The 26,303-nt window shown below is 33.6% G+C and overlaps 1 protein-coding gene across 5 annotated transcripts in view; it reads left to right on the forward strand.

Moving 5' to 3' along the window:
* Positions 1-26,303, forward strand: part of LOC138696416 (CD109 antigen-like) — a 225,562-nt gene that overhangs the window by 159,017 nt on the left and 40,242 nt on the right. For 3 of the 5 annotated variants that reach the window (XM_069821378.1, XM_069821382.1, XM_069821381.1), the window contains 5 exons: positions 12,951-13,194; positions 16,271-16,388; positions 16,478-16,670; positions 18,493-18,653; positions 25,064-25,202. In XM_069821378.1, coding sequence (XP_069677479.1) covers positions 12,951-13,194; positions 16,271-16,388; positions 16,478-16,670; positions 18,493-18,653; positions 25,064-25,202 — 855 coding nt within the window. Of the gene's footprint in view, positions 1-6,413; positions 6,595-9,461; positions 9,631-12,950; positions 13,195-16,270; positions 16,389-16,477; positions 16,671-18,492; positions 18,654-25,063; positions 25,203-26,303 lie in introns of all 5 variants that reach the window. The other 2 variants (XM_069821379.1, XM_069821380.1) reach the window with 2 other exon arrangements.

The following is a 26,303-nucleotide window of genomic DNA, read 5'->3' on the forward strand; positions in this document are numbered from 1 at the left end:
GAAAAACAAATTTATTCATTCTATGGCAGTAGTGCATAGGAGATCGTGAGTTCTTACATTTTCAAAAGAAAGGAATATAATTAAATTATAGTAGATTGTATTATTTGCTGCATCATTAAGTTATTTAGTAGAGCAAAAATCTGAAAATCGATATATGACATAGGAGTTATTGCAGGAACGACGACGATGGCTACAATGAAATCAAAACAAATGACTCCGTCTATTTAAGGCGGCCTTGACGTTTATCAATATTAATATACAGAGAATATTTTGTGTGTTTGTATGAAGTAATCTCAGAAGTTACAGTAAGTAACCTTCACAATCAACTCTAATAATTTGGAGTGATTTATTAAAGGATGCATCCAAGAATAATTTAGAAAAATGTTAAACGAATTATATTTGAGCCAAATGAGTGGTCTCTGGACCAAAATGATAGCATTTTAGTTATTTAAATACAATTTAAATTAAGTGCCATATTAAACGATTTATTCTTCTATCAAACACGAATGTTCCCTGGACCCAATGTTCTATTTTAATTATGTAATTACTTTATATTTATTTCTAATAAGTGCAGCGGAGCGCATGGGTACAGCTAGTATAATATAATATAATATACGGGAATATCAACACCATCAAATAATCTGCGCACCCTAATTTTAGGAGAGAGAGAAGAAAAAAGACTGAAATTTGTGTTTTATTTACAAGAAATTAATCCTACATAATGGTATACTCCAAAACTAAATAAAATATCAATGTGTTTTAAGAAACGCATCATAATCTTCACATGCTGTTATAGAAGCATCCGGGACTCTACTTAATAGCAAATTAAGAAATACTTTCTTGGATAATTTTATAGCTAATGGAGGTCATGATGAATGGTTCCACATAAAGAAACCATCCAATGTCTCACCTCTCATGCCATCTTTGTTCTACCCATGGTTTGCAAAGGAAAGAGCCCTGTGAGTCGTTAGTTGATTCAAAAGAATAATTGGAATCGCAGACTGGGAAGAATCGTGAACGAATCATTAGAATCGATTCGTAATGTATGATTGAACTGTTGGAATCGATTTCTGAAAAAGAATTGTGTTGCCCAACTCTACACCACATAGACCAAGGTGCAAGGCCAGACAACGGTATAACGGGATCCATGTTTGAGGCAAAGTGATACCATCTTATTTCAAATAATGCCCACACTCCAGTTTTTCTTCGTTAAATTCCGGAAGAATATGTGCGGAGTATTCGCGTTTATATGGTAATATAATATAATACAATATTCATTCATTCATTCATTCATTCAGTGTTCTGCCCAAGGCAGGTCTTTCACTGCAAACCCAGCTTTTTCAAATCTTTCCAATTTTCTGCTTTCCTCTTTGTCTCCTCATATGATCCATATATCTTAATGTCGTCTATCTTCTGCCCCAAACTCTTCTCCCGTTCACCATTCCTTTCAGTGTATCCTTCAGTAGGTAGTTTCTTCTCAGCCAGTGACCCAACCAATTCCTTTTCTTCTTCCTGATCAGTTTCAGCATCATTCTTTCTTCACCCATTCTTTCCAACACAGTTTCAGTTCTTATTCTGTCTGTCCAATTCACACATTCCATTCTTCTCCATATCCACATTTCAAATGCTTCTATTCGCTTCTCTTCACTTCGTTGTAATGTCCATGTTTCTGCCCAATGCAATGCCACATTCCATACAAAGCACTTCACTAGTCTAGCTCACGTTACTGCTTATAGCAAACCCTAAGTACTTGAAGCTATCCACTTGCTCTACTGTCTCATTTAGAATTCGCTAGTTTTATCTTCTTTATTTTTCTTCCTATGACCATAGTCTTCGTCTTATTTGCATCTATTTTAATCCCATACTGCTCACAGTTGTCATTTAGCTCCAAGAGCATATATCCCTTAGTATCATAATAATATATAATATAATATAATATAATATAATATAATATAATATAATATAATATAATGTAATGTAATGTAATATAATATAATATAATATAATATACAATGCAATACAAAACTGGGTGAACAATCCTTCATGCGCCTACTTCCACTGCTTGTGGATTTTGGGCAAGTCAAGCCGATAACTGCAGTGAACAAGTGTCAGGAAGTCCTCAGTAAATGTACCTGTAATTTGTCGCGTAAGTTATTACTAATAAATACTTAAAAAATCTACCTACAGTTTGTGGCGTAAGTTAATAATAATAAACATTTAAAAAATAAACACTAATAAACACTTAAAAAATAGGTAAAAGTAATCCACTCACCCATATCAAGCAAGGATTTTAACTTCAGTAACTTTGTAGCTGTTCGAACAGGAAATTCCCATTTGGTGAGAAAGATGTTGAAGTGATTTTCCAGGGGTATTTTCCAGAGCCTTGTCCAGTATTATCTAGAGTTTCTTCTCTGAGTACTGTGCTTGGCTGTCTAAGCTTCTTGTAAAGAAAACTTCCCGTTTCACGAAATTTATTTGTCAATCTTTTAATTGAACTTCGATTTGGAACTTGACACCAGGGAATCTCTCTTGAAATAATCTCCTTACAGCACGAGTCGATTCTGTATGCATATTTGAATCATATATGAGTACTCTTTGGGGCATAGAATACCTGAATTGAGCCATATTAATTCAATTAACACAATGAATTACGTTGCTTAAAGAACACGTGTTTATCTTACAAGTGTACAACTCACACTGACCTTGAGCACAGTGGAGGTAGGGAATTTATAACCAGCTTAGCAGCTAGTTCTGCCGACTAGACTAGCCGTAAGCAGAAGGATTGTTCACCGAGTATAATATCATAAATTACGTAAAGTAGATAAAGGAACAAAAAATTTTACTTCGCCGAAAAATACAAAATCTAGCAAACGGTCCAGAAATACACAAACCAGATTGTTCTGCTCTATATATCTGCAGTGTCTTGGAACAGCATGAATGCCTTGATAATAATGACAATTATTATATTGATGAAAACAAGCAGTGATATTAAGCATAATAGACGAGTATGATTGCATAATTACATTGCGATCTTGATAAGTTAGAATTTACACCATATTTGAACATTTCTGTATAGTCAAGAATCATATGCTTCACACAATGTGAAAGTCGGAGTCTGTCCATCCAACCTAGTGTAACTTTAATAAATATTTTAACTATTTCGAAAGAGCACATTACTTTCTCATTAAATTAGGAATGAATGAAGATTGGAAATGCAAACAACCCTAAAATAATATTTTAATTATTAAATATTTAATAATATGTTGTTGTTTTCTAATGCCATGTGTTTGACAATAAAGTCATCTGTCCTCTTTCACTACAATATTTTTCAAAGATATCCTCCTCTTTGTCGATTATTTCATTAGGGCGTTGCCACTGATGGTTACGATAACATGAAAAAACACTGCCAGTATCAGGACTAACTGACAGACTGCGATAAATGTCTCTGGATTTGGAATATTCTTCTCAGGATATTGCTCTCCATAAAGCACTTGAGCTGTACGGAAACTACATCGTGTTTCGCCGTAAATTAACATCATATCAAGATATTCGCTGTTTGAAAATCATGGCATTACCTGATACCGGTACACAGAAGCACTAAACAAGAACTCATCAGATCTCCAAAGTAGAACTGATACAACAAGAAAACGAATTAAGTTTGTCTGTCGAGTGAACGACCACCACTAACCACCCTCTCAGGTTACAATGTTGCAACCCCCTCGAATTTTAAAATGTTTAAATTATCCTTATATTTGCATTAAATTTATTCGAAAACCGTCCACTCTATTGAAATACGCCAAAGGGAAAAATAATTATTTATTAGATTCTCTATCAACATAGACATAAATCACGTTCCCACTTGCAATAGTTATCGAAACAGAGGGTGTTAAAGATATTGGGAAAATGATTTTTCTGCGAAAATTATAAACTTTACACCAATATTAATCTAGACTTTTTTGTTATATGCAATATGAACTATTCATCCTGATAACTGGCCTGGTTATTTTACTTCCACCCTGTATATAGTAATACTCATAATAATAGTGAATTTAATGTATTTTATGTATGTGTTTATGAATTACATCAATTAATATTTTCCAGTCAAGGTTCTGAAAAAAAATTCAAAAATAAAAACATTTGAATACCATATCTCAGAGAATTATAATCTCATGTATTACAAAAAGGAATCTAGCTATATTTAATGGATAAAAACAGTAATGATCCTCATATTCTGAACTATTTTAAGAACTTCAAAATTTTATCAAAAAGTTATACACAGGCAAAAAGTATGCATTTCAATAGAAAAATACAAAATTCAGATACCGGCAATAAAATAAAAACTATTTGGGATATTATTAAAAATGTAACAATTCAATATCGAAACAATGAACATATTTCTTTTATTAAAATCGATGATCATAAAGTAGAGACCCAAATTCGATTCTAGATTCCTTTAACTCAGGGGTCGTCAGCACAGAGCACGCTGGGGCTAGTCTCTCTTACCCGCTGAAAACGCAGTGCACTAGGGTGCACTCTGTAGCTGCTAGCGAGTATGCTCTCTATCTCTCCCTGTTGCACGATCTTGCTCACGGAACGGCACCGCGTACCCATTGCACATTTCAGCGAGTGCTGACGACCACTGCTTTAACAGCTTTTTATATAAATATCATTGCCAGCTTAAACATTCAAATTATGCAGAAGATGCTGTAATTGTTTAATTAACATACTGGTATACATTTAATACTGAACTGCCAGGTCTCAAATTTATTCCCACTACTAGAATAGAAATGATGTACTGGTATGTGACAAAACATCTAAAAAATGTCTGTATATAATGAAATAATAAATAACTTACAGTTTTAAAGGCCTGTACTGAAATAATTTCCCTTCTTTAACCTATTTATAATAGGAGAATGGCTTCATTATTAAATCAAGAGCATCACACACGCACACGCACGCGCACACACGCACACACTTTTTCAATACAATATAGTATTTTCCCAGATACTATTGTTAATTATAGACCCATATCATTATTAACAACACTTTTAAGAGTGTCTGAGGAAGTTATGTACAAGAGATATCACTTCTTCAGCTATTAGACTAGAGCAGTAACTATTTGAGGTTAATATGATGTTTTAGTGGGTGGTAGCTATTAAAAAATCGACAGGTGTATAGTTTTACTACCTATGTTGCAGATCTTTACGTCTTATTCAAGAGTACTAAATATATATAGCCCTCTTGGTCTTATAGAACTGCGAACACTTGTCGTCGACATGTTACATATCTGTATGTAAAACTACGTGTGGATGGCACGAGAAATTAAACAAAGATAACATAGAGAATACGACAGCAAAATAAACAGGGCAAGAAACAGTGCAGAATTATCTTATATGCTCACAAGAACAGATGTGACACAAGGCTCTAATAATAAAACTAAGTTTACTTATATAATAAGTAATGAAATGTGAAAAAAAAAAAAAAAGACGACCTTATGATTGTCCGGTATTGTTCTTTATATACCTACTGTAAACAAATGACACCTCCCCTCATATTTGCGACGATTTGACTTTTTCATAGGAATCACAGGAATCCTCTTGACTTCATATTAATTAGTGCTTGTTGCACTACAGTACCATCACTTAATGTCATTCTTAGATACCAAACCGGTAATGTCAATCACACTGTGCATGGACTGTGTCCAATGTTCGATGATATTAAAAGCTTCTTTCTTCAGACATATTTTTACAATGAAATTTTTTTATTCCTTTTTTTTTTTAAGAAATTACAACACAATTGTCATTCATATTTTCATATGAAATCATACGTTAAATTCCTAATAAGCTTAGTGAACCTATTCACTTAAAAGTACGAAATGCAGTATTAATTTTAAATTGCACTGCTTTCAGGATCTCTATGTATATACTTACCAATACTTAACAAAAATTATGTAAATATTAACACCTGGGTGTAGCCTGCACGATTGGAAGTTGGGTAGTATAAAGAACTAAGTAAGAGTAGATGTTACTTGCATGTTTTGGATATATTCAATATTTCTGGAGTTGTACACTAAATTAATCATCAGTATATTGTAGTATGATAATTTTGGGTCTTTAATGTCTGGAATGCATTAGCGTATTAGACAAAACAATAAAGCAATTAAATCTGTGGTAGAAATTTGCATGGCTACTAGGCAACATGTCACTTACGAACGTCTACATTTCACCATTCTACAGCAGTGTAATCAAAGATCATTACACATTTATATCATATTTAACAAAGAGGGAATTGCCATTTGACGTAACAGTTTTATTGCATTTACTGTTTCAACATCTGTAGTAGACTGTAACATACAATGTAGCAGTATGTATGCTGTGCAGTTTGTAACTTCAAAGTACGCATTTCTTTAATAGTTTACAACACACCTTTTGCTTTTGCTGGTGGTTTTGGCGGTGGTTTACCTATACCGGCACCAGCGATTCCTCTGTCTACGCCTCGAATAGGTGAAGTGGAGTCTATGGGCTCTACTGAAACTACAGTCAAAGTTCGTCGACATTTCCCTGAGACTTGGCTTTGGGAAGAGCTTGAACCAGGGTATGCACTTTAAAACTGGCTTAATATCATAGTTAATATTCCTCATTCTGCAATAAAAATTAATTAAATCAATTATCATTTCATATTGTAATAATGTTACATACGTAGTATTATCATAAACCTCACTCTATTGGAAGTTTGTGGTTCTTTAGTAAATAATGTGAAGGTCTGCAAGTTTGATTTCTGGAAGATGTTCTTTTGTAAGACAACACTGATTGTGATTTGCAACTGTACTATACTAATACCTAAAGAATTGCTGTATCATAGAACTTACCATATTATGATGTCCAGCTTTGCTTTTACTTCAGCTTTATTGAATAGAATACAGTACAGGAATTCTTCTTGTAGTGCTGCCAGCTTATGCTCACTAATATGATATGAGAGTCTGCATAGAAACGAGAGCTCTTTAGTATACATTAATTTTAGTAGCGCTTTTCAAAATGAAAGAAAGCAAAAATCTAACTTACTGCTTGTATGGTTTGAAAGGATGTGAAATTGCAATGCTGGGGGGAGTGACATCAGCCACCTTTATGTGACTGCTGTGCAGTAAATGGGCAATGTCGAGAGCCGTGCCAACAATTTAACATCAATTTCATACCATTATTTCTATTTTTTCTCTGCTTAAATGGTATGTATGGTACTATTACTTTTTTTGCATATTACCTACTTAAAATATTTGACTTTTAAAAGCAACTTGAGTAGCCTTCGACTAACTTTTCTATTTCATAGATCTAGCATGCTATTATTTTTACTGATTGCTAGAACCTGCTCAGTATTTTAAGTGAAATAAGCTTATTGCTGTTACTTTTCTCTTGGCCTTAGACAATTTCCATGAGATTAGGTTAAATAAGTGAAACTTGTCCTGGTACATATATATAAAGACTTAACAGAAAGGAACACAATATCTGACTTAACAGAAAGGAACACAAGTGTAATTTTATTATCATGAAAAAGACACGTACTGGTAATGACTTTGAAGAACAGTCAACAATCAATTTAAAAACTCAGCACTTATATCTACTAAATTGTAATATATTTCGTTTATTTGCATCATACTGGCATGCATTATTTAGTGTAAGATTTGTTAGTATCAGATACATAATTTTGTTTCTTTCTCTATACCGGTACTTATTTGAATATGTTTCCCTTATTTGGTATGCCTTTACTGCTTTACAGATTGGATAAATAAATTATGTACACATCTTGCATTATTTTATTAAGTAACTGTTGCTTCTCTATTAGATAGACTAGAAAGAGAGAGAGGGAGACAGCAAAATGTTGGGTAGCTGCCTTTTTAAAGGGTAACCATTAAAAGGTTCAGCCTACTGATCAGTCGATAAAAAAATTTAATTTCTTAATTAGAAACGTTTTTTTCTCTGAATATTAATTTTTATTATTATAATTTATTTATTTAATCGAGGTAGTTATAAATTAAAAGAGCAGCTATCTCTAACATGTCTACAAATGAGGCATGCTTTGCAGACTTGATTTCTGTTTTAAAATAGTCCCTTTTAATATTTCTATACTTCATATTATTCTGGCTAATAAGGCGAATGCTCTAAATTAGATACTGCTATGCAATGATATCTCTTCATTGTAGATATTTTAAAAACTCTGAAGACCAGCTCTCTTGCTACTAACCATGTAACGTGTAGGTAAAACTAGTACAATAAAAATTTTAGAGTAATATAGAAAACACGAAATCAGATTATAATTTTTATTTTAAACACTGTAGACACCGTAGTGAAAACTAAATGCAACAACTGAATTTATTTATTTTTTTCTTAAACTCAGGCTAATGTGTCTAGTGACTGGGAGTGGATGGACAGACAGATATAATGAAAACATACAATATAAAGAGATCTTAAAAGGAAACCAGTTACTTGAGCTTTAAGCATCTCTAAATAACATTTCCATCCTCGCTTTTGTTATTTTGTCTTAATAACACACTAAACATAAAAATCAAATGTTTGCCCTAAGATTTATAATATTCTTCTCTATGATAAAAAAATAATGCTTCTAATTTCTCCTGTCATTTAGATAAATAATTTCATTGTTGTTTAATAAATTAATACACTCAAATTAAAATACAACTTGATGAAAGGTCTGTAATAATTTAATGTGTCAGCCAGGGATCTAGTTTCCTTGCACTCCTATGTTTAAAATGACATACGGTATGAGATCACTTACGGTACTAACAGCAAAGCTATGATTTTATAGTCAATTCGGAACTCATTTACTTTCGTAATATAGTTGAAATACTGATACAAATAAGTTTTAGAGGTGATTTAAGTATTACTAGTACATACTGAGATCAAATCATTTCTCAACTTTTTAACAACTATTTAGGAAGGTGTGGGGACTCGAAAGAAAACTTGAGAAGAGCTTTTGTAGTCATCATAAATTGAATAAAATACGGTTTTAAATAAGAATTCCACACATCCTGCCAATTTGTGTTAAATGTACAAATACTTTTATTGAATGTTTTTCATTGTTTTTTTTGCTGTTCACTTTAACGACTTATATTAAAACTATAAAACTTCTTAAATTAAAACGTTAAAAGTGTTACTGTATTTATTTTTTTTAAATTTAATAAGTTTTATAGTTTGAATGTTTTTATGCTATGAGTGTACTAAACCATTTTCCGACTACTTTCTACTGGGATTACTTTTCTTACATTCATTGCGCAATGGATGACTGTATTACCTTACAATCATGACGTTACTGTAATAGGCTATATTATAATAATTCCGTACTTGCAAGTCTCTTTAATTTTTAAATTTCACTGCAAGAAGTAGATCAATGGCAGACACTATAATAGAATGTATGTAGCTGTAGAAACTCACAAAGTAATTTTCTCTCATTAGTGTACTACAGATCTAATGCTTTTGAGGAAGAACGAATAGTTGGTGGTGCTGCTTTTATGGGAGGTGGAATGCTTCAAAACTCGCCAGGGTCTTTGGGCTCCTCAGAACCTACAGTCAGAGTTCGCCGCAATTTTCCTGAAACATGGCTTTGGCAAATGCTTGAATCAGGGTAGGCACTTTTATGGGCTCATACCTTAATATTATTTTAAATATGCTGAAGTTATTACTAAACCCAGTGTCAGATTAATGTTGTAAAGATAAGTTATTATAAGCAGATCTCATGTCTTGATGATTGGTAGCAGCGGACAATTTAAAGGCATGCAGAAATAGTAACCATTACAACAGCTAGAAACTACTGACTATGTGTTGTGCCTGTTCTGTACTTACATACATAAATTTTTACACGAAGCATTTCACATCAAATGAACACATACAAAATTATTACTTTACTTTGCATACTATACCAGTAATGAATTTGTTGAATCACTTAACTTACTAATGTAGAAGAATTAACAATAATATGTTACGTAAAAGTTAGGCATGGGTTAGCAAGGACAGACAAAACGAAGCTCTAAATTTAACATGTGACGGAAAATTACTAGAAAAAGTTGAAAGATGAATATTTATGCGACATTTTAAGCAGTGATAAGAAAATTGATCAGCAAATAATACATCGAATGAAGAAGGAAGTTCAGCATATTACCAAATTGGTCGGCAAGAAGAAGATTAGTATAAGAACTAAAATGCAGCTTTATAATATTCAATTAGTGTTCCCATTATTCTATATGGCACAGCAGTGGCGCATGCAGAATTTTACGAAGGGGATGGGGGGGGGGGGTCATTATTAAAATTGTTCACATTATCGGTATTTTAAATTATATGTATTATCATGTTTAAAAATATGAACTGTCAAATGCACAAAATATTAAACGAACATTTCACAATAAAGTCAGAACTCAAAGTAACAAACGGGTGATACTGCTCTTAAAAACCGACAGTGCACTGCAGAACTGTCAAAATATGTTTCAATATGTTTCACAACAAGTTAAATTTCATATTGTGTCGGCTTCATTTTATTACAAGATCTGTACTAGGCGGTAGGTCTCTCTATAACAAAGATAGCATTGTTATAATTCGAAAGTGCCGCAGCACCAAGGAAAGAGGGGTAGGAGGACTATGTCTTATGTCGATGTAGATTTTGTTACTCTGACAGTGATAAATTGGAAAAGGGAAAACGATTATGGAAAAAAATATATTCAAATTTAAATAATATGTTCTTTTTTATGAACAGTTCAAAGGGGGGGGGGTAAATCTGGTAACACCCTCCCCTCCTCCTTGCGTACGCCCTGTGACAAAGAAAGTTTGCCACTTCAGAGTAAACACCTTAATAAGTTCCAAGCTATAAAGATGAAATACTTTAGAAGAGCAGTTGATAAAAGTGGTATCGGTATGCAATGAAAGAATACGAGAGGAGATAAGACAGGAAAAGGCAGTGTATTGGTATGATATGAGGTAATAGAAGAGCATCAGTTGAAATGGTTTGGACATATGAATAGAATGCTAAGCAAATGATGGAAATGCAGGCTGAGGGCAGGGTAGGAAGAGGCCGGCTGAGGAATATATGGGATGACAGAATAGAAACAAATAGAGTGAACCACGCAAAGACGAAGAGGATATGATGAGGATGAGTCAGGATCGAGAGGTTGGAGGAGAGGGATAGAACGACGGACCCTGACACTTAAGGGTTAATGAAAGAGAAGAAGAGTGAGAACAAGAAGTAAAAATTAAAGGATTAAAAAGATTATTCACAATTAAAATTTAAACTTTTAAATTATATAGGTTTGTAGACTACATATATCCAGAAAGTTCAATGTAAAGGCACCAAAATGGACTCCATACGAAATATCTACAAGCAAATTTTTAATTAAGTAAAAACATTTTCATTATATAATAGGCGTACAATTTTTCGCAAAATTTTATTGAAAATGTTTCTAAAGTTTTTTTTTTAAGGCCATAAGATCAGAATGCATTTTATTTTACATCAGAATGCATATAAGATGTTTCAGGAAGGTAACTAATATCAAAATACGAGTAAATAGCTTCTTTGATGTGAAATGGCTCATATTTCTTTTGCAGGTAAAGTGTTTATTTTTTCCTCTTGTCTGGCCAAGTTAGTTCTGCCTCCCTGTTCCTACCCCATTGTATTGCACGTTATAAATCTTTGGTCACATTTTCTCGATTATTATAATTCTGCTTTGGTGCACCGTCCTTAGATGATTGTGCTAGAAAGCCCATTCTTTCTTCTATCATATTAAATATCTACTCATCTTATATAGTTCTTATTAGCAACATCAGAAAGGCTTGGCTAGTGTGAAACATCAATCAGGAAAGAAAACTAATTTGGTATGTTTCAATAAACTTCGTACTTTTAATTCCAATTCAGTTCTTAGTTAGTGTAACTTTTTATTAAAAGATTACATATTCCTGAATTTGATAGATAAACCTTCAAACGAGAGGCATGACATTTACACAATATCACTTTCAAAATTACAAAATCCAAGTGAAAATTTCGATGTGATCTTACCTTGCATGATGTGAAAATTTGAGACTAGTACATAATAAAATTTTCTAATTGCTAACATGTATATTTAAACGTTATAGTATTGGTGTTAGAAATTAATTTCTTATGAACAGAGATGTTTACACTTTTCCAAGCATTGTAGATTGTGGAAAAGGGCACTCTTTTCTTTCACACATTCAATTATGATTGACTTTATTAAATTCATTAATGGAGTAGTTACAAATAGGTGTATGATGCATGGGATAAAATTAGAAATTGAAATTGAAGTATAAAATTTGATAATTTTGTGTAGACAATTCATAAAGATTGCTTTTTAAATAAGCATTGTATAATTTCATAATAGATTCTAATTATTATTTTAAAATTGTGAATAGCATGAAATTAATATTTTATACTACATTTTTCATTTTAAGCTTCATAATTAAAATAACTAATAGGGTACAATTTTTTTTTAATAATGGCGGGTACTTGACTGTTCGTCATTTACCCATATAAAGCCAATGGTGTAGATAAATAAATTTACCTACAAAGTCGTTGCCTAGGATGCACATAGTAGGCTGGTCTACGCTACACCTGCAATGAGATGAAATGAGATGATGATGATGATGATTTGTTGGGATGCCACAGAGAACCAGTTTCCAGAGAAAACCCTTGTGTTATCTGGATCACGGGCTTGCCCAACACAAGTTATAATTCGAGGGCATACTGGGGATCGAACCCGGGTTCACATAATTATAAGTCCAGTGCTCTAGCCACTGCACCGCTGTGGCAGCCTAGCACAAAAAACTGTTCATTCGTTTAAATTCTTTCTCAGACTTATTTTTACTGTTCTTATCTTTGTTATCCGAATCTTGAGTGTCTGTCAATTTCTTGCACTGCTCACATCTGTATCTGCCCCCGGATTCCAGGATCTGACCGGGGCATGGGTTTGATAGCACAGAATCGGCCCCCATTCCGACCCATTCCAGCACCTGGGCAACCTGTTGTGAAGCCAGACATTGGGCCCGCAGTGGTGTACAAGCCAGTGACACGCCCCCCTCTGGCGGGCCCGTATGCCTTCTCACGCATCCCCACTCCTGTCTGGAACAAGCCCCGGGTCTTCCTCCTGCATGACATTGCTTCTACCTGGCTTTTCTCCAACCTCTCTTCAGGGTACGACATTGCACAATATAATTTACTATCTTTCTCTTCTTCAACAAAATGGTGTAGTACAGAACAATCAGTGTCAGTGCTTAGAGTAAGACTTATAAATATTTGTTCCAACTTGTTCCTTATGCTTCCAGATCTCCATATGTAAACACTGGTAAGTATAACTAACATCCATAACATTAGTGAATGTTTTGGTGAAATAAGTTTGGAAGTTTCTTCTCTTTTAAACTGCTCAATATTCACCTTCACACACAAAATATGGAAAAAGAATTATGAATCTGAGAAACCATTGCATCTATGTGAAGTCGAAAGCAATATTTCAAGAATAAGACTTTCTTTCTCTTTAAAAACGTTTTGCTCTTGACTATGACATGAGATTTCTAACCAAATTTTAGAAATACAGTAAATTTATTTAATTATAAACATATACCTAAACATTATTTTTTTAATAGTACGGTATCCATTAATGGATTCCCTGAAAGCTTGGTATTTACATTAAATTCATCTTTAAATTATCCTCTTTAGAAAATTTCAAACTTAAATTTCTCACTTCGCGATCTATTTTCAATCACCAAAATGTCCATTGACTTAAGCGAGGTTAATTTTTCTAAAAATAAGCATTACACTACCGGTTATTTTAAGAGCATTAAATGAAATTTAGGTAAGGTAAATTAATTATAATTAATTATTGACTCAAAACACAAAATTATCAATACCGTACCGGTACTTACTTACTGTATATGTCAGCTGTAACTCTGGTGAATAATTTTATTTTTATTTTAGTTGGTTATTTAACGACGCTGTATCAACTACTAGGTTATTTAGCGTCGATGAAATTGGTGATAGCGAGATGATATTTGGCGAGATGAGGCCGAGGATTCGCCAGAGATTACCTTGTATTCACATTACGGTTGGGGAAAACCTCGGAAAAAACCCAACCAGGTAATCAGCCCAAGCGGGGATCGAACCCGCGCCCGAACGCAACTTCAGACCGGCAGGCAAGCGCCTTAACCGACTGAGCCACGCCAGTGGCTCTGGTGAAATAATATAATAATTTTATTATATGGGAAAAATTTATATTGTACAAAGGTGAAATTAGGGTTGCCAGATTGTACGTTTTTTCCGTATTCTTACGTGTTTTTAAACTATGTCTTCCGTAATTTGAAGGTTACGTTCTTCTACCCATAGTATAATTTCAGAGATTTATTTTTATAATATTATGAAATTTAAGTGATCAGATGTAGCTTGAATTACAAGTATTTCTCAACTTCAATCATCCATGCAGAGAATTTATTTGGAGAATAAAAATAGCACAAAATTACTTCAGGCCATAGGCGGAGTTATGGGGGGGGGGCATGGGGAGCACTGTCCCCCCCCAAACTTGTCTCGACTCTTTTTTTTCTGTTAACGTTAGAAAATATTGAATTCAAATGATCTTTTTTGCTTTTGTTTATGATTAAATTTCTGTGCTTAAATTCATGAATTAATGTCTTCAGATCATGTATCTGGACTGTAACATTTATTTTAAACTTCTGAATGTATAAGAATAAATTGTTATATCTCATTTGAGGAATGGAAGCACTGTAATGTTTATTTTGTAACAACCTGTACACTCATGTGTTAGAAGTCTGTAGGTGTTCAGGCTGTCACTTGGAAAAATGTGAATAACATTGCACAACAATGCAGAAAAAAAGAAAAGTGATCCTGGTATAATGTGTAAACTTAAAGATGAGATTAAATAAAATAATTAGAATTACATTTCATATGATATCTTCAGGAAGGTAAACGTCATAAAAAAAGTTTCTGTTAGCACTGTTACATAGTTTTATTGATGTATACATATGTTTCTGTACGAGAGAGAAAAAGAGGGAGATTGTTTTAAGTTATATCCTATTATAATTTGTAGTAGACCTATAGTTCAAGTCCTGTAATTACAACTCGGTCCGAAACATCATGGATATGGTTATAACACTGTAAGAAACATGCTCTCGAAAATACCTTTATTAAATGATCATATTCCGATATAATGTACCAAGTCAAGCTATAACGGGGGAGGAGGTAAATGATGTCCCCCATAACCCCGTTATATGGGGATTCTATGGTTTTGCTTTGTCCCCTCTAAGGAAACTGTTTTCTCTCCGTCTATGCTTAAGGCCACGAAAGCATTTGTTAAATATGAGTGACGTCAGCAATTTTTCCTAGGTATGAATGGTTTTATTACTCTTATACTGCATATATGTATATTTAGGCCTGACCTACAGATTCTGTAAATGTAGTACCTATTTTATAATGTTAAATGTCTAGAGTTGAGACTGGTAATGAACTTACATTGACTGCCAGGAAGGACACCAGTGTCTTCACAAGCATTCAGAACTATTGTACCGTACTACATAAAACATGATGGCAGTCAACGTGTTAAACAATCAATTATAAAATTATGCTACTAATCCCTGGGAAGTTCCGTAAATCTTTCTTATTTTTTGTGAAAATTTTCCTCTTTTTCCTAAAACAAATCTGGCAACCCTAGTGTAAATTAAAAAAAATGTATTTATTTATTTATTTACCGGTATTCATTTATTACCGGTACTTACTTTACTCACTCAGTCACTCACTCATCCATCCATCCCTCTATTTATTTACTCACTCATCCAGATATTTGTTTAAACATATGGTCGTAAAAGGATCTGAATGTTAATTGATACCAGTACTGCTAAAGTTGATAGTAATTTTATAAAACATTTTTACATCATTTGTACCACTTGTATTTAATATACTTTTCATATAATTATGTAAAGTACAGTTTACCCTATATTTATGTAGGTATTTATAAAGCTGTTATTTTTCCATGCTTATTTCAGTCTGTTGTAATGTATTATTTCAAGTTACCATATAGAAATATTGTACTGCTTATTTCCATTTTGTTGCTTGCTTATTGAATATTTAATACAGTAATAGTCTTAAAAGACAAAAGAAAGTCCTGTATTGTGCATGGTTCATTGCAAACAAAAATACAAAATCTTACTATGAATTTGAGTAAACAAAGAACGAAAATATTAATTTTTAAATTGCTATGTCTTAGGTCTGATGGAAAAGCAACAATACGTAAGACAGCACCAGATACTATTACTTCTTGGGTTGTCACCGGATTCTCAGTGAACCCTGTTCATGGACTCGGTCTTAGTGAAGAACCAAGAAAGGTTGTAACCAAAAAAAAAAAAATAAAATGATACCGTTTCTTATGTAGCATATGGGAAATGTGTGTTATATATCTATTTTATTCCCGCAGTTGAAAGTATTCCGGCCGTTCTTTGTCTCTCTGGACCTTCCATATTCCGTCATCAGGGGTGAAATTGTCGCCATTCCTATTGTTGTATTCAATTACATGAATAAGGACCTGGTAGCAGATGTTACTCTGGAGAACGAACAATTGGAAAATTTCGAATTTGCTGAAATATCCAATGATGTTAATGAAAAACCAAGTAAGATCATGTTACATATCATCGCAGCTGTTCCTAGTATTTAATATTACTTAGGTCATACATACATGTAATTAATTATACATTTCCATATATTCCAAATCTTGGATTGAATTGAATGATTCAGTAAGAGTGAGCTAACTTACAAAGTGGGGACACTTTTATTGTCATAATGTCCATAATTACTGTACTACAATTTTTTATTGATATATACCGGTATAAAGGTTTTCACTTACGAATATATGTGGGGTATCATTGAGACTTAAAATGTTGCACATTAATACAAAAAATAGGGCTTGTTATTCTTTTATTTGTGTAACAAACTTAAAATAATCTCAGAAATGTATTATAATTATGTGGGTTACCTCACTTTCTCACTAAATCATCTTAATCTAAAATAGTTAATGTAGTTCACAAAGTTATTTCTACTGTGAACTAAATTTCACTCATAATAGGCTACAAATAAATTATCAGTAATATAAATATTATTTTGATAAACAACTGTATGTCAATTGACACATTAGAGGAACTGGGATTCGATACCCAGCACATCTAGTAGGATTATCGATAAAACAGTCATAATGCAGACTTCCTACGAATGTTTTGGTTTTCCTTGCTGTTCTTACTCTCTCATCGCTCCTTTACTGCCATATCATCATTTTGTCAACTTGAATTGTTTCTGTGGTTTGAAAGGGGTTTAACTGAAGATAGAATGTATTTTAAAATTACAGACTCTTCCAACTCGAGTTGCTACAGAAACACTTCCATTCATACACTACCAATATGAACTTGAAATATACAATGTGTTGGGGAAATGAGTGCAAGCATTTTGTTTTAATAATAGAGGACAATGAAAGGAAACAAAAAAATTCCTTATGTACCGGTACTGTTACTTCGGCATGTCTCGTATTGTTTTTACACATTGCAAAAATACAATGTTTCCAACTTAAATAGGACTATTACTAGCATAGCTAGTATTTCTTTTCCGAAACAGCCCGAACATGTCAACAGTTAGAGATTACTAAAGTACAACATTATCCAAATAGCTAATATAACATACTGTACTTTACCTTCAAGGGGTACGTAGTAGTGGTGGGATGAATAAGAGAAAAACATAATAATCTCGCGACATGATTCTAGGTGTTCTGTTACGGTACAGAAAAATAAATCAATAAAACATGAGTATGGTATGAGTGTAAGAATTCCTTAAATATATTCATGTTCTGGCTTAAGTTTTTAATGTAAATAATTCCATATTTATTTAATAAAACAAATTTGTATTAACACTACAGTTCATTTGCATTAAATGAATAATAAATATAACAACAACAAAAGTATGATCAATGAGCAGGCACAATCTTTAGCATGGAAGCAATAATAAAAATTATTATTACAATTTAACAAAACATAAATTAAATAACAACAGATAAATAAGGAATTCTTTTTGTGATTCAGTTGAATAGAGGCTTCCAACAAAACGAAATGCGTACAGCTGATTTATTGAAGACCTTCAGAAGACAAATGGCACTCTTCTTTTTGCAGGCACTTAAATTATGTATTCATTCCAAAGAAACACATTAGCTTGTTATACCAGTACTGTTAAATACTAGACAAACCATCAGAGCAAGGAAAAAAGTTGCAAAGAAACTTCAATTCATATTAATGTTATCTATGTCCTGTCAAATTATTTTCACTTATTTCCCCAACAATCTATGTATAATCGCTGCTTAGAGTTGTTTGGTCTATACATATTTTAATCTAACAATTAACAACATGCAATACCATTGTGTCTGAAATGAAAAGTTGTCTTGTTACTTGCCATCAGAACTAGAGCTGTACCGGCGGAAGAAGGTATCTGTGAAAGCCAACAGCGGATCCACTGTATCATTCATGATAATACCAAAGAAACTTGGGCATGTCACCATAAAAGTTACTGCTTCAAGTACATTGGCTGGAGACTCTGTGGTGAAGAAACTGCTTGTCAAAGTGAGTCACTTTTAATGCTTCTAAAAAAATGTTATCACTTTTTTTTAGTGCAAACAGTTTACCCTGAAAAACCTTCACTGGCACTGCTATTTTATTCATACACATAACCATCATGCGCAATTTATGTTATAAGGCATGTTTCACACATACAACGCGACCATCCAAATGGCACCATTTACACAGAATGGTGACATTCGTTGAACACTTCACACATAACCGATCATATCTGGAGCTGGTTATTCTAGTGTTTTGTTGCCAACATGGATTATGGATGCGTCATAGCAATGATGATATTATACGTGCGCATTAAGAAAAGGAGGAACAAAATTCAGTGGATTCACACAGATTCACCCATTAAATATGAAAAGAAAAGAGTTTGGATCATTTTATGTACCTTATTTTTCGTGGAGTTGAGAGATGACGACGAAAACAAGTTTTCCAATTATTTTATGATGACAGTATACACTTTCGATTAACTATACCATCGTCTGAAGGATTCTCTTCAACACCAAGACAAATTCATTTCATAATGCCATTTTTCTATGTTTTCCAGCTCCTCAAAATCATATTTCAGTTCTAAAAAATCTTCCAAGCATTTTTCATTTCGTTTTTATATTTGTACACAACACTTGTCTTGTCCCAAAGTACTGACCTCGCTTCAATTAAAGAAATAAGATTATCAGTGTCAATATTTACACCTGCCATATTGGGCGATATAAATATTGACATTCTCTGAATATAATGCACAATGTTGGTAGATAAATTAAGGAATCAGGGAATATAATGGCACGTGTGAAGGAAGCCATTCATATGTTCACTCCACTATCACATGTGTTGTGCAGTTAAAATGGTGACAGTCGCCAGACTTGTAGTGAGAAGGCACAGTGACATCACAATGTACGCTTATCGTATAGATGGCACCAGTGCATGTGAAAGCTCTCGTATAATCTTCGTTCTTTAACCATGTAAACGGTGTCATTTGGATGGTCGCCATGTACCGTATGTGTGAAATAGGCCTAACACACCAGTTTTATTTTAGTATCCACTATCTATTGTTTACAGTGCAATAAGTTTACAGAAAAATATGAACAATTAATTGTAAAGTTAATTGTGAATGAAAATGACATATTTCTAAATACAGTACTATAAGCTTATGAAGCTGTGGCATTTAATAATTTGAGCATATGCATCATCACTCATTTTTACGAACTCCGACAATATCAAAGTCTACACATGTGGAAAGAGAATTCAAGTGTTCTTTGGATGGCCCTTAGTGGTTTAAGGAAATTGTTTTGATCTTTCATCAAAAGGACCATGATCCTTTCAGTAAAATTGATTGTGAACAAGAAAATAATGAGACAGCTTTCTTAATTGCAATGATGTACAACCCATAACGTCCCCTACCCAAACCTAATCCGTCACCCTGCTTCTACAAAAGGGAATGGGGACTGAGTCTCAGCAGTATAACTTTACATCAGATGTAGAGGAAATGCTGTATTTTCTACACAAATGCAATAAGACAAGTGAAGAACACATTCCACACATGAAGTGTTGAGAGTACCAATTGGAGTGTGCTTACATCGATGGATCTTTTAGTAGCTTCTTCTGAATTATTCATTAGCTTCGGCATAGCTCTGCAAATGTAACATGATTGTGATAAGGGAGTGTGCGTAACCACACTGCATACTTTTCCCTTGATCATTGTCATAACCAGGATGTGTTTTATTTTAATGTTAACGTAATCTTTTATGTCAATATTCGGAGTGTTAAGAGAGATCTATTCTTCGATATAGTTTTTCTCTCTTAGGAAAAGCTCGGAAAATTTTTTATCCACAGGACTGTCATGGAGTTGCAGTATCGAGGTGACAACGGATGAGGATTTTGACATATGACTCATCTACGTGGAAAAATAACTGAATTGGCACTACACATGTTATAAAGACATGACTGTCGCTGTAAATCGGGTCTCTAAAGCTTTGTTTATATTGAAGTTGCTCACTACTGCCATCGAATCCCTACTTTGAGATTATCGGGTAACATAAAACCATCTGAATTTATTGTATCAATCATATTACAACATCATGTAATTTTACTAGACATGTTGCTGTATGGTACAATTCCTGCAGCTTCACTTTGGCGCATTTTTAATCGAAAGTCATTGACACTTTTGGTGGATAACACTGTTCTTTAAGTGCTAGTACCCGATATTAAAATGGATATAAGTCAGTATTTCTTTCTTTAGCTTCTTTCCAGATTATCTTGGCCGCGTTTCTTTGCGTGATTTTGATTCAGTCCACACCCGATGGATTTTTTCAGCTCTCAAAGAGGTTGCTAAGACAGCTTCACTCATTATTTAGGAACTATGACTTCCCTTCTTCTGATAAGTCTTCTTTTTGTAGCAAAAGCTACCGGTAACTTGGTCACACTTTTTTCTTGATATATTACATCTGTTTTTTTGTATTTTACCTCTACCACTGATTTCATCAAAGGTCAATTTAAAGCATCCTCGTTTAATCTTCCCTGAATCTTAAGATTCTACTACTAAGGAACACTCAAACTGATTCAACCAACTTACATAATTTAATAAAATTGCTTCATATTTCCTATGGCAATGTTCAAGTTAATGAAATATTGATAATGATTTACAAAAAAACATCACTTGTGTCCTTATTTTCTTTTCGTCTTTAGCTGAAGGGTGGTTCTCAAACGAACACTTTCATATATAACTAATTAAATATGTTCAGTATTCATTTTTTTACCTTGACCTGATTTTTGTCGAAGAATTTCATACGGTTCTCTCCAAGATTTTCTACAGTCCATTGTGAACACACAGACGTTTAAGAGAAAGGAGATCGCCCTAATAACACTATGAACACTCGAAATTGCAACATATCCGCACTACTTGAATAACCAATGCAGACTATAAAAATGTGAACAAAATTACACAGTATGGTAGCATCAGTGTCGGGGTGCTGATTGAGGAAGCATGGCACCTGCCAGCTTGGCTGGCCCATGCACTAATGCAGGCTCTCACAAAAACATTACGTACACTCACGACTGCATGTGACTGCAAACGTTTTTTTATTTATCACATTGTACACACTATAAGCTTTCTTTGGAATGTAAACTCATTGCTCCTTTCAGTTGCAAATTTTTTATAGCTCAATGAAAATTAATTTCGTCATATTATTATTTTTTTGTCGAAAATGTAATAATTAAACAAAGTTTTTAAGTTTATATTTACATTTTTGTTATTTCTCGGTTTTCTAAAAATATCATTTTAACATTAAAATACACTAGGAATCAAACTGCGTACCTATATTAAATGTTGGAAACAAATATTGTTTTCATTAGTATAAAAACTGGAATTTTAAAACATTCAAATTCAAACAGTTTTTATCAGCGTATTTATTAAATTATAAATCTTTCAATAGCGAATTTAAATGGTCCAATATCTTCTTTGCTGTAAGCAAAAACTGCCAGTAAGAGAGTTGAAAAAAATTATTTTTGGTGGGTTTTCTGAGTTTTGGATCAGAGTGCACAGGACTTGCTTCCTCTTACCCAGTCCCCAAATGGAAAAACTTAATAACTGACTTCAAGTTTCATAATAAAAGAAACCAGATGGAAAATTGTGATGATAACCATGGTATGAAAAAGGATACGAGATGAAAAAAAGAAAATCTATTTAATTTTGCAACATGGAACATACAGAGTATTTTTCATAAAGATGGATAACTTGATGATAACCTCAATAAAAAGGAAATTCATATTGCTGTAATTACGAAAACGAATCACGAGAGAAGAAATCACGAGGTACAATTATCAGGAACAAGAATAGGTACCTACATAAGAAAATTATTCACCTGTAAAGTGTACGGATGAGAAAAGCACAGTATTTCATGAAACTCTTAAAAAGACCACAGAGATTATTCCAAAGAATAACTACTTGACTAATGTGGGAGATTTAAATGCTCGTGTAGGTAATAATAAAGTAGCATGTCATGTTGAAACATAGTAAAAGCACACTGGAAAAAAAATCGGAGAATGAACACATTTTGTAACATAATATAATAAAACTAAGGATAATGAACACATTATTTAAATATAAATATTTACACAAACAATACAACAATTCCTACCATCATGACTAGAGATCTCCACGACTATCCACCCTGGAAACTTCAGACTTCTCAGATAAACCCCAATACAGCACTCCATGCAAGAAGAAACACCAATGCGTCTATCTATAAAATTATCTTCCAAGAATCCTGCAAAAACCTAACAAAACCACCATTTTATCTACACTGATGGCTCCAAAATAGATTATGGTAGTGGTTTCTGAAGATGAACTCCTAACATTCGGCCTTTCAATTGGAACTTATTTCTGAGAAATAGCCTATGGGATGGAAATTTTAGTTGATGGGACTAAAGTAATGGGATTAATAGGAAAAAATTATCTTCGTAGTAAAAACAGCATTTACAAAACTGGTAAACGTTCAGAACAAGTTTCATGTTTTAAATATCTAAGCTACCATTTGAACTATGAATTGGAAAAGGATATATATAGCTTACTGTTCTCAGCAAAATTAAATAGTTTTAACCATGCAATGAATGCTATTAATAACATTTTTAAACCCTCCCTTGTTAAAAAAATTAAATTGTTAAAATACAACAATACGAAATATTGTTGAGAAAAATTTTCATAATGTGGTAGTGAAGCTTGAACAATACGTAAATGTGATGAATTTCGAATCACTGCCAATTAAATGAGTCTTTTTAGAAGAACTGCAGGCGCTACAGTTTAGTGCCAATTCATCCTGGGAATTTTCGCCCGGGAGTATTTTCATCCTCGGAACAGTCGTCCATTGGATAATTTTCCAAAAATTATTAAGCCAAAAGAAAGTTCAACCAAAGAAAATTGTCCCAAATGTATAATTTTATTGTTTTACATATTAGATTCATTTATTACATTTTTAATTTCGTAGTTCTGTCAAACACCATAATTTACATTGCCATGTTATGACCACAAGCATGCAGATATCCAATAATATTACCATCACCTTTGTAATCAACATACAGGGATGCAATGTTCTGCAGCCTAACATTCAGGTTCTGGTACTTCCTTTCTTGTGGTTATCTGATTCGACGTACAACATCTAAGGGCTTTGCCTGCATATTCACCATAAATAGTAACAATTTGTGTCTGCAGCTGTATGGAATGTCCCGTCTATATAACAGGCTATAGAATGGGACAGTTTTCGTAGGTGGGATTTCAAAGCAAATATTATTATTCGATCAAAATCGTCTTCATCATCACTGTCATGGTCATCAAAATTATCAAACATCAGAAACTGTTCACCACTTGTTATTCGGAATTCTTGCTATAAAGCATGAAGACCTGATCGTGACTTCGGGTTTGAGGGAAATTTCCTCTGATTCTCCTATTCATGTTCCTTTCTAGTGACTCACACAAAGGAAGGAAGGGAAGCACTCCTGATGGTACACCCTCCAGCTCACGTTGGATAATTTGCGCTGGACCCACAACATACTCATTCTCTGCAGCTCTCTTTAGCCTAATACAACGCCTTAGGGCTTCCACTTCTTCTAGCGACAGTGGATGATCGTGATTAGCAGCCTTCAAAACCTGTACAACATTATCATCCAGCACTGTAGTAATAGCCCGTTTCATGCAATTCGGTTTTCTTCTACAAACTCAATACAATTTAGTTCTGTTAGAATTTCTTGAGTGCAAGTTGTATAGATATCCTCTGTGGACCAAAATCATTCCATTCCTTTCACTTTCTATAATTTCTGCCTGGTCGCCCATTAAACTTGATTTCTGAGCAACTGCAAATTTAAAACTGCATACAAAATAGAAATATTACCATATTACTATGGATATGGGAATAATGTTGGCTGAATGTTCATAGGGTGAGGGTAAGAATGGAATATGTTGGGCGAATTATCTTTGGATTAATATTCTTTGGTGAAATATTTTGGGTGAATTGTCTCTTGTGTGAAATATTCATGGATTAAATGGCCGGACCCCACAGGCTACACTAAATCAGACAAGACAATTCTGACATTTTAGAAGAATTACAAATTTATTCATTTTAGGGAACATTCATATGCAGATCCAAATGGAGAGCTTATATCCTTAGAATTACTTCTGAAAGAATAGCTTGCCAAGTGCCAAATTATTGTTCATGAGGAAAAACATCTTTAGTTCGCCCACTAAAACTGTGAAATGAGACAGAGGTGATTGGGCCTAACACATGAAAGAAAGAAGAATAAGATCATACAATGTTGTAAATCTCAGCTATTCTTCAGCAAAGTTGATAAATAAAGAGAAGTAGTAATTCAATTTGTTTTATATATTATTATAATAATGTTTTACGTTTGCCTTTTAGCCTGAAGGAGAAATACAATACCGCAACAAGGCTGTATTTGTAGATCTCAGAAATAAGAAATCATTTAACACATCTGTCACTTTGGACTTTCCTAACAACATAGTAGCAGGATCAGACATGGTTGAAGTTTCAGCAGTGGGTAAGTTATCACAGCAGGAGTTGAATGTTATATTTTATATTTATCTCCTTTTGAATAACATAACAGTAATCTTTAAGTATATGGGTGTAATCATAAGTGTGTTGTACATTTATATTAAGAACTATAAGAGGACTTACAAATTTAATTTGTCGAATGTGGTACTTAGAATCATAAAGAATATAAAAATATCGAGGAATGAAAACAACATTCAGAGTGATTTCTCTCTACGGTTACCACATTTCATGGAACTTTGAACTGAAGATTGTAAGAAGGAATACGTAAAGGACATATGTATAAGTAATCTACTTTGTATGCACGTGTGCCAGTCATGCGTGAGTGAAGTAGTCATAAATTCAATCATCAAGCACTACTGTTGTTAATAAAATTACAAAATAAACGAGTAACATAATTTTAAATTAATTTGGCAGAATAACCCTAGCCCTATGTGGAAAGAGCTTGGCTCACGTAGGAACATCATATAAATGTATGTATTTGTAGTGTATGTTTTCGTCATGCTACTACACATGAGGATAGTTCACTGATATTGTAGACATAGACTAAGTAGGTACTTTTTTCTTACAAGGGAAGTATCACAACCCACATGCCGAAACTTACCTCGAAACTTTGGTGACATAACCGATGTGCTACGAGAAGATCACGTGCAAAACATTAGCTCCCTGTTTCCACTGCAAGGCCCCGAAATCGAAGGTGGAATCCTTCTGTGGCCAGATGATAACGCGGCACAGCTGGACATCCCTGCCTCACTGGCGAGCGGAGTGGAGTGCGCGTGTGAAATGGAGTAAACGCTCTCGCGTCCCATCTTCTCAATGAAGTATAAACAAGAGACAGAAGTGACTGGTATCGATTGAATGTTGAAAACAATTCTTTTCGGCACCATGCACAACGAATAAAGACTTCATTGTTACACTGATCTTGAATATCATTGAAGTTATCTCGTGACCTTTCCTGTCGCCCGCTCTTCCTTATTGCAGTGTTTGATTCGCATTCCTTCCGTCGGTATTCCATTCTTGCGAGACCTATAACCCTGTAGTCGTCCGCTTGTATTACTGACCTTGACTCACGTACGTCTGTTCGCTGCTG

Source organism: Periplaneta americana, chromosome 3 (assembly GCF_040183065.1).
Source record: "Periplaneta americana isolate PAMFEO1 chromosome 3, P.americana_PAMFEO1_priV1, whole genome shotgun sequence".
In the NCBI taxonomy this organism is placed as follows: Eukaryota; Metazoa; Arthropoda; class Insecta; order Blattodea; family Blattidae; genus Periplaneta; species Periplaneta americana.